This window comes from Microtus oregoni, unplaced genomic scaffold (genome assembly GCF_018167655.1).
Source record: "Microtus oregoni isolate MIOR12 unplaced genomic scaffold, Mior012 000028F_ref0000031, whole genome shotgun sequence".
Classification (NCBI taxonomy): Eukaryota; Metazoa; Chordata; class Mammalia; order Rodentia; family Cricetidae; genus Microtus; species Microtus oregoni.
The window spans coordinates 9,289,166-9,305,184 of NW_024543087.1; the positions used below are offsets into that span (position 1 = coordinate 9,289,166).

The 16,019-nt window shown below is 49.8% G+C and overlaps 1 protein-coding gene across 2 annotated transcripts in view; it reads right to left on the reverse strand.

Moving 5' to 3' along the window:
- Positions 1-1,908: 1,908 nt before the first annotated feature.
- Positions 1,909-16,019, reverse strand: part of Osbpl10 (oxysterol binding protein like 10) — a 236,862-nt gene continuing 222,751 nt past the window's right edge. For both annotated transcript variants that reach the window (XM_041677227.1, XM_041677226.1), the window contains 5 exons: positions 14,903-15,380; positions 8,587-8,773; positions 6,389-6,571; positions 4,834-4,987; positions 1,909-2,982 (listed from right to left, as the gene is read on the reverse strand). In XM_041677227.1, the coding sequence (XP_041533161.1) occupies positions 2,938-2,982; positions 4,834-4,987; positions 6,389-6,571; positions 8,587-8,773; positions 14,903-15,380 (1,047 nt within the window). In that variant the 3' untranslated portion in view covers positions 1,909-2,937. The remainder of the gene's footprint in view (positions 2,983-4,833; positions 4,988-6,388; positions 6,572-8,586; positions 8,774-14,902; positions 15,381-16,019) is intronic.

The window sequence follows — 16,019 nt, forward strand, 5'->3', positions numbered from 1 at the left end:
TCCAGGGAGCAGCCATATTCAGGTGGCGGTTAATGCTGTCTGGGTTTGCTCACCCTTGTCCTGCCTGCAGTGTGGAACAGCCCAGTGACAAGCCTCTGTTCAGGAGGTGGCAGAGCTATGCTGACCTGTTGGGAAGCTGCCTGGGGAACGGAGCTTCATTTGCCTCAGGTAAGGTGGGGTGAGCTGTGGAGGTGCAGGCAGTGCTCCTGAGGCTGCCGGGGCGGTGAGGGGGAGATGTTCCATCAGGTCCAGATCTGAAGGGTGTGAAATTATGGGGACGATAATGTGGATTCATAACATCTGAGAAACTGGAGCAAAATTCCATGAAACTTAAGATTTATTTGGGGTAGGGGGTAAGGACCTTACTCACAGAGGCCAGAAAGGGTACCAGATGCCCCGGGGCTGGCACTACTAGTTGAGCCACATGCTGATGCTAGGAACTGAATTTGGGTCCTCTGCAGGAGCAGTATGTTTTCTTACCCACTGAGCCATCTCTCCAGCCCTAGAAATGGCATTTTAAAACAGCATATACTGCCAGGCTGAGAGTGGGCCTGGACTGACTGCTGGGATTTTTTGTGAAGCTTTGCCCTTACGTGGAGCCAGCATGTGGAATTGGCGCAGAACATACTAGGATAGGTAGCTGTTTTCAAAAGTCCACTTCACAGAAGAAAAAAAAAAAGGCATTCAAAGCAAGAAAGCATGACCTACTTTTGTAGAATTTAATTTTTGGTGTAGTCTTAGATTTTCTAGATAAGATCATGGCATGTACCAAAAGAGACCGCCCTTTCAGCTGATCACTTTCTTGTCCATGCCTGATCGCACGACCTAGAACTGCTGGTGTGTCGATGGCAGTGGCAAACGCAGTGGACCCTTACCTCGTTCTTAGCCTTGCTAGGAGAGCTTTTAACTTCTTACCTGTGTGATGATTGTGGGGTTTGGGGATATAAACTTAATATACTGCATTTTGTTTTGTTTCATTGTGAAATAGTATTGAATCTTGTCAAATGCTTTTCCTACATGATTCAGATGACTGTAGTTTGCCTCTTTATTAATGTATGGCATGTTGCACTGATAATTTTCGTGCATTCAACCACCTTGCCATCTAAGAATTAACCTCATTGTTGTTGTGTAAAACCCTTTTAAACAGGCTGTGAAATTTGCTGCACTAGTATTTAAGGAATTTTGAACCAGTATTGATACAGAATGCTATTCTTTTTTTTTTAATCTGTTATTGCTTTGGTATTGGGCATCATCTGACAAATTTGGCCAATCCAGAATGTCTGGTGTAACTCTAAATGTTTGGTAGGATTCATCTAAGAGGCCATCTGGTCCTGGCATGCTTTGCTTAGGAGATTTTAAGTCACTGATCTAAACTCCTTACTATTTATAGATCCATTCTAATTTCTTAGTTCATGATTCATTCCTAGTAGGATGTATTTCTAGGAATTTCTTTCCATCCAGGCATACAGTTCTTCCCAGGGCTGTTGCTTAGAGAGGGAGTCTCAATTGTGTTGCTCAGGTTGACCCTAAACAAGGTACTCATAATCATTTGCTTTCATAGAACTCATAGTAGCCCCTAAGTGATGCTGGTCTGAGGCTTTTTCATGGACGTAAACAGTGTTGGGGACTGAAGACATGGCTCAGTGGTTTAGAGGATGTACTGTTCTTGCAAAGACTGGTTATTCCAGCATCCATGTCTAGCCACTTGCAACTCTGGCTCCAAGGGATCCAACACCCTCTTCTTCAGGCACTGCACTTCCGTGCACACACATAACTCAATTTTTAAAAACTTTTAATATAGTTATTGTGATTAGCAGTACCAAAACAAGAAAACTGAGATTACTCAAAGCTACCTACCAATCAAAACTTTTGAATCCCTAAAAATAACACACACACCAGACACAAGAGTATTTAATGGAAATATATTTGTCTAATATCTACAAAGTGTCAATAGTTGGTCTTAAGAAAGCAGACAAAAGGCACAAAATTAGTGTTACTGCAGAGAAGCATTCATGCTACTGGATTTTATAAATATCATTGGAATGGCAAGGTAAAAAATAAATTAAGCACTCAACAGAAGTCCAATCAGACTTTTCTTTTCTCGTTTTTGTTTGGTTCTGTGTTTGACCTCCTGTGCAAAGGCTGGAGACTGATTCTCAGCTGGGACTATGGGGACTCGTGTGTCCTAGTTACAGTGGCTTTCTTGCATTTTGGGTCAAAATTAAGAAAGAAAGATACAGACTATTTGTTCTCTTTTCCCAACTAGCTATGAGGCAGTGGCGGTCCATGTAGTGTACGCATGCGTGTATTGAACTTCCAGAGCCCTTTGTCATGACTATGGGATTTGTCTTCTGCTGGGCAGAGCACAGAGGCTCATGCTTCGGCATGAAAAGTGTCAGAAAGATGGGCGAAAGCTACCTGGTGGGCCTGACTCTGATTGCTCCAGAGCCACCCACAGCAGCCACAGGAAGGCCCACTTGCTCTTTCCTGGGCGTGAACTTGAGTCATAACACTCATCAGCAAAGGGTGCCCACTCCCCTTCTGCCAGGGATGAGCCCCTTTCAGAGAGAGACTTCAGCCGGCTGTGCCACTTCAACCTGCACGTGACAGGAGTGGGGCTAGTGGAAAAGACCTTAAGTGCAAAACTACCTTGGCAAAGTGGAAAGTAGAAAACCTCAAACCTCTTGAATAAAAAGGAGCTCAAGATTACCCAGTTCAGCTTTGGCGGGTGCTGTGCGCGCACACACAGGCCTCAGCTGGCTCTCGAATAAACCCTCAGGCAGAATTTGGGGTGCATGTTTCACAGTATAGAACCCCTCCCTCTGACTTGGATGCTAACAAGAGGCTCAGCAAAAATCCAACAGAGCCTTGATACTGTACCCCACTTTAATTCCTACAAACTCGGGCCTACTGAGCGCAGCGCTGCACCTCCACCCGTCAGTGTGTCTTCCAGAGGGGGTTGAAGTACACCCAGCCATCACCCTGCAAGAGAAGAAGGAGGTTTGACAGTAGGATCTCACAGCAGAGAATTGAAAAGCAAGGACCCCTCCCACCCAGCCAGCCAGGTGAGCCTTAGACTGGCCAACGCCAACAACTCTCCTCCAAGCCGGTCTTCCCCAACCCTGGCACTTGCTGAGCTTATCTAAGGATACATTTCTCCCCTCCCAGCTGAGATAGGAAGACTCATTTGCTTTTAAAATGTGGGGTCTTGACAGTTTCTCTCTAGATGACTTTGCAAAAAATTCTGAGACGGGGGGGGGGGGGGGGGGGACGGTGCAGAAGAGAGGCAGGATAGATGAATCAAGGGGAAAGGAAAGGTAACATGAAACATCCACCCACCCCAAAAATGAGACTTTTTGGCAGGTGTCTGTCACAGTACATCGAGGACAGACACCACAGGACACCACCCCTCAGTTGCCAGGTGAGAAATTGATGGCATGCGTAAGCGGGTGACAAACCAGAAGGGACTGCTCAAGGCAGAAAACAACAATCCTGGTATCAGGGTGATATTATCTCCAGCCCTCCTGTTACAGATCTGTTGGCTTTTATCAAGCCCCAGGGATAGAACTTCGAGAACAAATTTCCACATAAGTCAGGCAAGCTGTCTCAAAGACAGGAGTTACCTCAAGGAAGGCTTCAAGAATTTCTGTCCCCTGAGTGAGCCCCCCCACCCCACAGGAGACCCTTCAAGGCAGTCTCCCAAGTACCATCAAGTCTGAAGTTTCAGCCCTGAAATGCAGCCAGGCAGCCACCGCCTCAGCCACCGCCTCCTGTTCCTGCCCATAGGTCACCCCTGCCCTACCCAGGCCACAGGGCTTCCCTAGCTATCACCCCACAGCCAGAAAGCACAATCCATTCTCATAGTGGGAGTTAGAGACTAGCAGCTGGCCCCCACTGACCCATTCTGACTGGCTCCTGGGATTGAAATTTGTATAAACCCTTAGCATACAAATATTGCAATCCTCGTTAAAAACTCTGTCCTGCCTCCTCACAAAGAATCAATGTGATCTGGATGGGAGACTGATGCTTGAGCTTCCCACTCACTAGCCACACAGCTGAGGATGACCTTGAGCCTCTAAAGCACCTCCACATCCGGTGGTGCCAGGGAAGCAGCCTATAAAAGGAGGGTCTATCCCTAGACCCCTACCCCTGTTACTTCCTGAACAACCCATTACACATTGATACAATCTAGAATCAACCAGGGAGGGGTTGTCTATTAGGCAGGCTTGTGGCCCTGGCTGCAGAATCACCTGGGTTATGTTCATCACATGACCGTGAGATCCTAAGCTGTTAAGACAAAGGGATGATAACTGTGACCTGGAGCTGTGAGCCAAATGACCCATTCTCCTTTAAGTTGCCACAGCCACAGGAGGCAAAACTAAGATTGACTTCAAAGAAACGCAGGGCGCCTTGCCTGCTTCCCTGTGTTGTGGGAGTGGGATGGGATAGGAGCTAGCATTTCAGGCTGAGGACCCTACTGAGCTCTGCTCTGTGTGACCCTTCCATGTGACCCACAGAGGGTCAGGCTCTGCGTCAGTACTCAAATGGGGAGGCTTAAAAGGCACCCAAATGTAGATAGGGAATAGTGGCAGAACAGGTCAAAGTGCCCTCCTTGGCTTGGCTAGCCAGAAGGGTTTCGGAATGGAGGAACACTGCAGGGGAAGTGACAGCTGCTTACTTCCTCCCTCAAGATGAGGTCCAAAAGCCTTATCAGGGAAATCCTAATTCAACTTCCAGCCCAGAGACCCAAGCCAGAGCCTCTGCCACCCAACTGTGGGAGTAATAAAAGCCAAGGCACCCTTCCTCAGGGCCAGAGCCTAGTAGCAGGGCTACCTCTGGGATGAAGTACTTGGGCCGCCAAGGTGTGCGAAGGGTCTCCCGTTTCCGCTCTTCCACCCTCTGCTTCTCCTCCAAGCGCCGCTTCTGCTCTGTGGCTGCGTCCATGTCCCCAAGCCGCAGGTAGTGGGTGACTTCCTGCCAGAGGTTCCTAGAAAGAAAAGTAGTAAAGGAAATCTTCAGGTTGAGCCAGCTATTGGGGTGACAGTGGCCAGGCAGGGAAGGAAAGGTATCTAGGCAGCTGTCTGCAGAAATCCAGTTAAGGCATCCTGAAACACCAGAGCCAGGGCTGGACCCTGGGCTCCTTGGTTACACATCTGCTGCCTCCACACAACCTGTCCTGGTGTTCTGAGACTCCTGGAAAGAGCAGGCAGGGTACCGCCGCCCCGGGCACCCGTCTAAATGTTTTAGAGAAACTTAATCCTCATGACCCAACGACACAGGTGGCTATATAATTAGCAACTGCATTTTGCAGAGAAAACAGGGAACCTCAGAAAAGCCCAGAATGGCAAACTGGGAAAATTTGAAAGGGTGGGTCATCAAGAGGAAGCCAGGGGTGCCCCCAAGAGGTTGCCAGATTAGCACAGGGTGTGGCGAGAGCGACCCCTCCAGGCCTACCTCTGTGACCCAAGACAGGACCTTTGCTCAGAACCGTATTCTGGTCGTGGGGGCTCAGATGGACAGACAGTATCTTGAGGCCCCCACTAGGGTAGTCTGGCAATGAAAATGGCTGGCTGCCACCACAGCAGAGCTGAGACAACTGGACAAGCTATGCTGATGTCACTTGGGACCTAGTAAGGATGGTGGGAACAGGTGCATAGAGCAGCCACGGCACATCTCAAGTAGACAGTGCAATTTCTCGATAGTCAGCTTCCTATGGCCCTTGTTACTGCTTTTCCAGATGGGGTCTTATGGTGTAAGCCCAGGCTGCTGCCTCAGTCTCCTGAGTTGTGGTTACAGGCAGGCTTGTGCCGCCATGCCCAGCACTGTGTCTGAATACATACATAGAAGAAAAGACAGCAACCCCTCTCTAACTCCAGGACTAGGTTCCTTCCCTGCTCTCTGCAGGGTTCCAAGTACCCAGAGGCTGAACCTCATCCTGGGACTGCCCCTAAGCTGTACCTGCTTCTACCAGGAGCATAGGCTGTGTGGAGCTGATTTCCCCGCCTGTGTGCTCAATATTTTAAAAGGAACATTGCCCATCTGTCTAGAAAGAAAAAAGGAAATGTTCACTGCTTCCCTACATAAGTTGTTCTCTCAATTACCAGCAACTCTGTGATTAATTTACAATCAACCAATAATAGAGCAGTTGGGTTGACAAGCTTTTGGGGACAGATGGCACAAGTCTGCCAGACAGTGGATGACAGTCCACTCTTAAGAGCAGAACCACACAACTGACAGCTACATGCATCTGTCCCCAATGGACCCAGCAGGAGAAATTCAAATGACTAAAGAAAGCAACCCCTGGTCCTTTGCCATCAGCTGTACTGCTTAGGTTTCCCATGGGTCCCTCAGTGAAGGCAGCTGGGGCAGCTGTGTTGGGCAGGCATACCTGGACTCCATGGGCCCCTGCTTCTCCAGAGGTCTGAGCTTCTTCGGGTATACGGGAAGGGCAGTCGTGTCGATGACTTTGGTCTCCCCGTTGCTGTAGGTGAACTCCAAGGTGCCGTTCCATTCCCCATGCGCTTTGCAGACGATGGTGTTGGTTGGGTTGTGTTTCACTTCGGCTGTGACCCTGCATTAATGAATGAGTCAAACTAATCCAAAGGGAACTCTAGTTCAGAGACTCTTAAAGGCAGCTCAGGGAGAAAAAATGTTTTTGCAGCTTGGCTCAAAACTGGGTCTTAGAAGAAGATGCAATAATCTTGATAAGAACATGAAAAGAAGATGGGATGTTGGCTTATCCCTGTAGCCCCCAGCACTTAGGAAACAGGCGGAGGAATCTAGGCCAAGACTGAGCAGGGCTAGGTGGATAGGTAGATCTCGTATCAAAAAGATTGAACAAAAGAGAGATAGAAAACAAGAAAAAAGATGAAATCCTAATCAGGTCTGAAGATGATCAACAGTAAGAGTGGTCAGAACCCACTTCTCTGATCTGATAGACTCACAAGTGGTTATATACAACGCCGTCTGTCACAAAGATGACCCAACAGTAAATGGAAATAGATTCTCTACTCCCCAGACAGCATCTCCTGGTGTTGCACTCGTACTACCAGAGTAGGAAGAATTTCCCCATCCTTAAATAAGACCTGTGGTACATGCCTGTAAACCCAGCATCTGGGGCAGGGCCCGGAGGACGTATGACAGCTTGTCTCAGAACTAAAATCCCCTATCTTATCTGGAGAACCCAGGGATCTGTGTCTGAGTGGGAAGAAATGCCCTGGAGCAAGTCCTCAGGACTCAGTGGCTCAGCGTGTGCTGAGTTTCCCATTTGCTTTTCCTATTTTTATTTATTTTACCTATGTGTTTTGGGGAGAGGTATGTACATATGGGACGTAGATGTCTGTGGAGATCAGAGGTATCGGATTGCTTGAAGCTAGTTATATAAGTGTTTGCGAGCCATCCAGTGTGGATGCTGGGAACGGAACTCTGGTTCTCTGCGAGAACCGTAAATATTCTTAACCTCTGAGCTATCTCTGGTCTGAGTATCCAGTTTTCAAATGTAGGCTTGGAAGCCACCTTTCTTGGCCTAAGAGCCATTCAGGTTCCAGGTGGACAAGCCTACTGGTGCAAAGTATGAGTGGTGTGCTGGCCAAGGGTGCACAAGGCCCTCCATGGGGAAGACACAGCTGCATGCTTTTGGTGATATAGCTATCGTCTTTCAAATGCCAGCATGTTAACTGAATGCTGGCAAGAAACAGGCCCAATCAGCTCCAACTCCAGTGTACTGCTGAGGGTGTCTGTGTGTGTCCCCAAGCTAATTCTAACAAAGTCCAAGAAGCAGCAGCTTGGGTATTTGAGGTCTGCACGATGGCAGGCTTGCTTCAGTCAGAACATGAGAATAAGTCTGTCCTTCCTCCAATAGTAACCTCTCCTTCCGTTGGAGACCTGGTTTCCCAGCTTCTAAGGATGGAGACATGGTCTGTGGCTTGAGTGCCCAGGATTCCAGGAGCTGAGAAATGGGGGCCACCACAATGCCTGTGCCCACAGAAAATTGCACCATAAAGTGTGTTTTCTGCATTACATCAGACTGCCCATTAACGGTGAGTAGGGATGGCCCCAAAGCCTACCCTATGAAATGGGGGGAAGAGGTGTCTTTTCAAGCAAAAACTGGTCACTCTGTCTTGATGGTCAACTCATCTACTGAAATGCCATCTTTTTTAGGGTAGAGAGTGCTGGGGGATTGAACCAGGTCTTTGTGTATGTCAGGCAAACACTACCAGTAAGGTGCGTCCCCAGCCCTTGACTTTTGGAGACAGGGTCTCACTATGTTATCTGAGCTAGCCTGCAGTTTGCGGTGTAGCCCGGACTGGACTGGAACTTGAGATTTTCTTGGCTCTGCCTCCAGAGGACTTGACTTATGGATAAATGGCATTCTGCCTGGCTAGAACTCAATGTTTTTTCAAGTAACAAGAGCTCATGGATCATCAAGCTAGCCTAGTACTCAAGGATTACCTTGAACTTCTGATTCTCCTGCTTTTGCCTCCCAACTGCTGGGATTACAGATGTGCCTACCAAGTCTCCTTTCTGAAAGGGTGAGGGGACTCGGGCACAAAGAGAAATACAGCCAGAGTCCTGGCCACTTCCTACCTGTGGACCTTCCCGCCGTAGAAGGGCTTTGTGTGGAATGTCACGGTGGCAGAGTACCCGGTCTTGGCACAACTGATGTTGACCTTCCCTCCAAGCTCCACCCATGGGACAGTGAGGATAGAGCGGGCGTAGGCACTGGGCAGCGTGAAGACGTATTCTTCCCCATGGTCCAGGAGCCGAAGCACACCTCCAGGAGAGAGGGAGAGTCAGGCCAGCAGGAACAGGCAGAGAGGAACAGGCAGAAAGCATGAAGGTAGGAACACTCAGGTGGGCGCCCCAAGAGGGTCCTGGAACAAACGCCGTGCCTCCCACCTCGACAGAGCTCTCTGTTCGCTGCCCTGCGTTCTGCTGTCTGAACACGCAGAGCTCTAGAAAACACCACAAGCAAGGTGAGCCTGCTCTGTCATTTGAGAGAACAGTAGTCATGGGGCAGAGACACCATCGTGGCTGTGATCAAGGCAGTAGGCGAGAGGTGGCCAGTGCCAAGGAAGACCCTGTCAGGACAAGTTAACCTAGAAAAGGAAGGTGCCCCAAGGAAGGGGCTAGGTATAAGATGAAACAGGTGCCCAGACCCACAAATGTAATTCTCTCGGTGAGAAGGTCAAGGAAAGAGCCTGTGTGAGGGTGGTATGCAGAGGTGTGCTGACTGAGCAGAGTCACAAGGAAGGGAAAGGCTCCAGTCTCGCCCCACGGCTACTGGAGTGTGAGTTCCCATGAACAAGCACCTCACCCTGCATATAGCTCCCTGCTCCCCTTCAGTACTGAGACAAGGGTGCCCACCATCAAGAGTACCATGAGCCTACACACACGACAGCTCTGTCCATTAAATGGATATACATGACCAAAAGTAGCTTGTGATGTTCCCTCCCAAGGCTCGTGGCTCCCCAACCTGCAAGAATGAAGACTGTGGCCAACGGTCCCCATGAGGACTGAGTGCTCACTGGTCACCACCAGTCTCCTGAGAACTTTATATGGTGCCCTTCAAGGCCCTGCAACATCTCACAGCGAGCAGGGGACAACTGATGCCGGAGACAGAGCCTAAGGGGCACTGCCAGTCCTTGTTTCCTGAAATCAAGAGTGGAGAAATGTCGAGGAGCGGGAGCAGATGAAGAAGAGAGAATGCACGTGGGGGCGGGGTGGGCGGGACCAGAGGTCTGCAGTACATCCTCGAGAATGAAGCCAGCTCTCCAGGGTCCAGGTTCCAGGAGCCACAGTGCACACAACACACTACAGGGTCTCAGCTAAAGCCACGAGGGTTCCAACTCCTGCTCATGGACCAAGTGCCTGCTTCTGTGAACCCATGGAGCCATACCTGCCTTGACCACCAAGCTTGGAGGGAGGCTGACCCCCAGGGTCTGAGGGAATGGAAACAGGTGAGGCTAGCTCTGCGGGCTCACAGCCACCCGAGGACACTTAATGCACATATGAAAGCCACCTTCTTCCACCCGACCCAAAACCTACAGTATCAGAACAGACTGGCTTTTCCCGCCAGCTTCTCCAGCTCACTCGAGCATTTGACCCGAATGCCTTCTGTCCCAAAAGAGAAACTCCGGCTCCTGTGTTCTATAACCTTGACATTCCTTCTGTGCCTCAGAGAGACACCCTCCCTGTGGCCCGATCCCCATCATCCCATCCACACACTTACTATCATCAGGGCTTCTGACCAGAGCCTTTCAGAAGGAGCTAGCCTGAACATCTGTCTCAAAGCCTACGTTTGTGTAAGACTTTCCCAGACTGGGCAGCTTAAGAAGACAAAAGGCTAGAGCTAGAAGGTGGAAAAGAGAAATCACAGGTGGCCCACACCTGTCATCCAGAGGCTGAGGCAGGAGGACCAAGAACACAAGGCCGACTTGGGTGATACAGTGAAACCAGACCGCCTCAAAGAAAAGGGAAAAAAGTCACCAGTGTGGTCCTGTCGGTCTCCGTTCTAAGTTCCTAGATTCCTCAAGTTCCAGTCATGTCCCCAGAGAAAAGTTTTGACAGGGAGGAGGTTCCTGGGCCTCTGAGAGGAGCTTCCAGTCACTTCTAGGCCTCCATACACACTGCAGGTTTAATGGCCACTCGCTGGTTTTGAGGGTTCTTTTTCAGTGTAGATGTGGCCCTTAAAACATGTACAACAGTTAGAAGGGAATCTCGGGGAGGGGCTGTCTAGACAGGCTAGCTGGCCTGTGGGTGTGCCCGGGAGGAGGTTTAACTGGGCAATTGAAGTGGGAATGTGAACAGTGCTGTGCCACAGGTCGAAGTCCTGAACCAAATGAGAAGAAAGCGAGGTGAGCACCAATGTGCATCTCCTGTTGTCTTCCGATGGAGACACAGTGTGCCCAGCTCTCTCAAGCTCCTGCTGCCACTTCCCCACCATGATGGACTGTTCCCTGCAACTGTGAGCCCAACAAACATTCTCCCTTAAGTTGCTTTTGTGTTTACTACAGCAGCAGTAAAGGAAACTAGACGATAACCCCCTCCGGGTGGGCAGCGCATCTCCCACAGCCTTGGTGTCTGCTGTGGGACTAATTTAGGGCTAAACCTGCCTGTCCTTAACCAGGACATCTGGATACTCACGTGCTTGCTGGAGCCCACACCAAGGGCTGTGTCAGTCACCTGTCAGGTGAATGGATGGTTGAACAGAGAAGAAAGTCTTTCTAGAGTGCATTATCAATAAGGAGGTAAACAAGCAGCAGCCTAGGGCTGGGAGCTTCTCTAGAAAACACCTGTACAGCCAGGCAGTGATGGCACACTCTGGAGGTAGAGGCAGGTGGATCTCTGTGAGTTCAAGGCCAGCCTGGAATACAGAATGAATTCCAGGATAACCAGGGCTGTTACACAGAGAAACCCTGCCTAGAAAAAACAAAAAACAAAACAAAGCAAAACAAAAAAAGAAAGAACACCTGTATTTCATCTACAAAGAATTGATTGTGCTGGGCACTTGGGGGCCAGAGGCAGGAGGATCACTGCAAGTTCAGGGCCAGCCTGGACTAAATAACAAGTTACAGGGCTGTAGAAAGAGCCTCTGTTTTAAACAACAAAACAACTAAGGAACTATCTGTAGGGGATTTAGAATAAGTAATAAAATCAACTAGAATAACCCAAATCCATTTTTTTCTAATTTTATTTCTATATCGTGTGTGGGCGTGGGTATGGGGTATGTGGTATGTGTGTGTAGCAACCAGAAAATAATTAGTGGGAGAAGTTCTCCCCTTCCACCATGTGGGTTCTGGGGTTAAACTCAGGTTTTCAGGCTCCTGAGTGCCTCTTACCTACTGAGTCATCTTGCTGGTCCCAGATTTTGTTTTCCAATGAAGACCCAAGGACACAGTCACTGCAAACTTAGACCTCCCTCGGCCCTACTGAGCCTGTCTGAGCTTTCCACTCAACCACAATTCTGTGGGGATCCTCCCAGTGCTTCCCAGGGTGGCACCCTGGCCTGCATCTGAGGAACACGCTGTGCTCAGGAAAGGAGCCTGACAGAGGACAGGCCCATAAGGAAATGCCTGCCCTCACATCTCTGGGCCTCAGCAGCCCTGGCTGTGCCCTTAGAAGGTCTTGAAGGTACCTGGGCCAGGCACCATTCTCTTGTTGCTTAGTCACCCCCTCACACGGTCCCGAATCAGTGAGCTTGAGAACTTTCTGGAAGTGTCTCAGGTTCTGATTACCCATCGGGAACAGAAGCTTGTAAACTCAAGGAGTCCCCAGCATGGGAGATCTCACAGACTGCTACCTCACACAGCCTACAAATATCACCGGCTGTATGCCTGTATTCCCTCTCTCTCCCCAGATCCTGCTGGAACGGGTTTCCCTTGGGTCTGCACTCAGACAGCACCTCACACAAAGGCCATCTAGATCACCAGTGACCTCCAGGCCCAGACACGAGTGGTCATATCTTCGTAGGGTTGCCCAGCATGGTCTGCCCACAGCTACCCACTCCTCCCGTGGATACTGAAATGGGTGGTTTTATGTGTCAACTTGACACAAGCTAGAGTCATCGGAGGAAGGAGCCTCAGCTGAGGAAATGCCTCCTTGAGATCCAGCTGTAAGGCATTTTCTCATTTGATCAATGCGGGAGGGCCAGGCCCATGGTGATTGGCGCCATCCCTGTGCTGTTGGTCCTGAGTTCTGTAAAAAGAGGTGTATCTCTGGGGGCTTTGAGGTTTCAAATACCAGATCTATCTCTCTCTCTGCCTTCCTCTTTCAGATGGGATATAAACCTCACTATTGCTCCAGCACCATGCCCATCGGCCTGTGCTATGTTCCCACCATGCTCATCATAGACTCACCTCTGAAACTGTAAGCAAGACCCATAACCAAATGCTTGCTTGTATAAGCTGCCTTGGTCATGGTGTCTCTTCACAGCAATAGAACAGTGACTAAGACAGCTCCCCAAGACGCTACAGGTCCCACCCCAAGAACTCATTTACCAGAAAAGGGAAGGGGATGATTTTTAGTGACCTTTTGTGATGTAACTAGAGAAGTCACAAAAGTCATGCACACATACATGGCTGTTGCTAAGGTCAAGTCAGCTGAGAGCCGACGCCCTTGTCTGATGCAGCGCCTCTTTTTCTATACTCTCCTTTCCCCACAAGCTGACATCTATGTTCATTTATCGTGTGTCCAGTGTTCTGCCTGCATGTCTGCCTGCTGGCCAGAAGAGAGCACCTGATCTCATTACAGATAGTTATAAGTCACCATGTGGTTGCTGGGAATCGAACTCAGAACCTCTGGAAGAGCAGCCAGTGCTCTTAACTGCCGAGCCATCTCTCCAGCCCCTTACGTCTATGATAAGTGTCTTCCTAAACTCCAAGCCTGTTAATAACTTGCTGGATCTGAAATCATTTTCCTCAAAGCAACCAAGAATGCTGGTTTCACCTGAGTAGGGGCCTGTGAATGAGTTCCTCAGGTGGCTGCTGCTGGTGGCATGGAGCCTCCGGGTCTCTGGCCCACACCCCACCTGACACTCACAGTGCCACACTCCCAGCACGGCCTATCCTTTAACAGCTCCCCCAGCCTCCTCCGGGGCCTAGGGCCTTCCGTCTCTTCCTCCACCGTACTCAACACAGAACGCTGGCTCCCTCTCTTATTCATTACACAGAAAGACGAGCTGTTTCACACTGGGGGGTGCACAGATCTCTTCTCAGCTCTTTGTTCAAGTGTCCCTACATCCTAGGGCAGAGCCTAGCACCTGTAAGTGCTCAAAAATTGCACAGTAGAGCTGGCGAGATGGCTCAGCAGGTAACGGCGCTTGCTGCCAAAGCTGAAGACCTGAGCTGAATTCTTCCCCAGAATCCACATGGTGGAAAGAGGAAACCACTTCCTGTAAGTTGTTAGATCTCCCTCCATTCTTCTCCCTCTCCCTCTCTCTCCTCTCTCCCTTACACACTTTTTAACTATACATAGATAAACATATATAAACACCCATATATTTATATATGCAATTTTTAAAAACTTAAATGCACACAGTGAAAGTATCCTTCAGTGATGGGGTCTGAGAAGGGCTCTTAAGAAACCAAGAGATTGGAAGTCAAACTGGGGTTTTGTACTTTTGCTTATTTTCAAGGATGAGAATTGTGGAGTCTCAGATGGATCTCTGACTCAAAAGGAGTTAAATAAGCACTAACAGACGCCATAACTTAACAGGCCTTGCCGGATTTCTTCCCACAATGAACAAACCGTTCACAGCTCTTTCCTAAGATAAGAAGGTACTGTCCATCCACCAGTGAATGATCAGCCCATTCTCACTGTGGGACCCCAGCACAGGACCAAAGACTTGCCTGGAGGGACTCCTCTGGGGAGCTTTCATAGGCAACCGCTGTCCTCATGGTCTGGAAGCCAGAACACCGGCAAGACCGAACACATTTAGGGCCACACACTCATGTGGTCACACACTCAGGGCCGGGCCACACACTCGTGTGGTCACACACTCAGGGCCGGGCCACACACTCATGTGTGGTCACACACTCAGGGCCGGGCCACACACTCATGTGTGGTCACACACTCAGGGCCGGGCCACACACTCATGTGTGGTCACACACTCAGGGCTGGGCCACACACTCATGTGGTCACACACTCAGGGCCATCCACGGCCATCTAAAGAAGGTGGTTCTGGAAGGAGGTTGTGTAACTGCACTGTGTGTGCACAGAAGCTGTGACCCATCCCTTCCATCCATCACTTAGGACACTGGAAATCAGCCACACTGGTCCAACATCCATCCCTCTTTCCCACCCTCCCACCCCCATTTACAAATAAAACATGCACAAAGCATCCATTGCTTGTCTCAAATGCAAAGGGCACTGGGTAAGACTCCAATTAATGACAATGGCTTACCTTCGCCTATCATGGAGACCCCCACGGACATGCCCATGAACTTGCTTTTGGTCCATACGTGAGTGTTGACACATAGTCTCTTCTCCTTGCACTCACAGTAGAAGCAGGAGACGGGCGGATGATGGGACACCTGCTCAGCCACAAACCTGAGCTTATAGCTTTTACCAGGGTCATCAGCCAGCGGATGCTCATGGCAACTAACGGGAGAATGGGGAGAAGTCCTCGACTTGACTCTGTCCTTGGGGACCTCCCAGGAGCAGTGAAAGGTCTCGCCGATGATGGGGTTGTAGGGCTTCTTGGCCAGGGTGCCTTTGCGGCCCTCGTGGAAGGCTGTAAGATAGTACTCCACAAAGCTAATGACTCTCTCCTCTGGCGTCGCCCCAGCAGTGATGGCCAGCAGCAAGTCGGGGTGTGCCATGAAGTCTGCGTACATCTCCAGCAAGGACCGCTTCTCCAGAATGAACGTGGGGAGCACCACCTGCATCGAGGACACAAAGGCGACAGGTCTGAGGAGCGGCTGCAGCCACTGCAGGCTCAGCCCCAGAGGCCCAGGCCGGGCGTGAGACCCTTGACTGCTGCATCAGTGACAATTCAGAGGGGTTGGGAGTGATAGTGGTCGTCACTCCTCCGTGCACATGACTGTTCTGGGTGATTTTCTTCTTTGCTCACCTTAGCTAATACAAGAACACACACTCACTCACCCTCTCTCCTTTCTGTCTCTTTCTCTTTTCCCTGTGAAGGCTCTTCTAACACACTTCTTTGTAAGTTCCTTGTGTTTCGGCTAACACACATCCCCCATTCCGTTCCTGTCACCTGAGGGAGAACAGCCTAGAAAGGCTTGTTTAAAATTATTACATCTTATTTATTTATTATGGGAGCACACCTCTTCTGATGCACACGTGGTGGCCAGAGGGGCACTTGTTGAGGTTGATTCTCTCCTTTCACCATGTGAGACCTGGGAGTTAAACTCACGTCGTTGGGTTTAGCTCAAGTACCTTGACTCGCTAACCCATCCTTTCAGCCCAGATAGGCTTTTCTTTTTCGTCCCCCGCCCCCCTCCCCACACACACACACATCAGTGACTTTACACTCTCTGTGCTTCCAGAAAAAGGGCCAC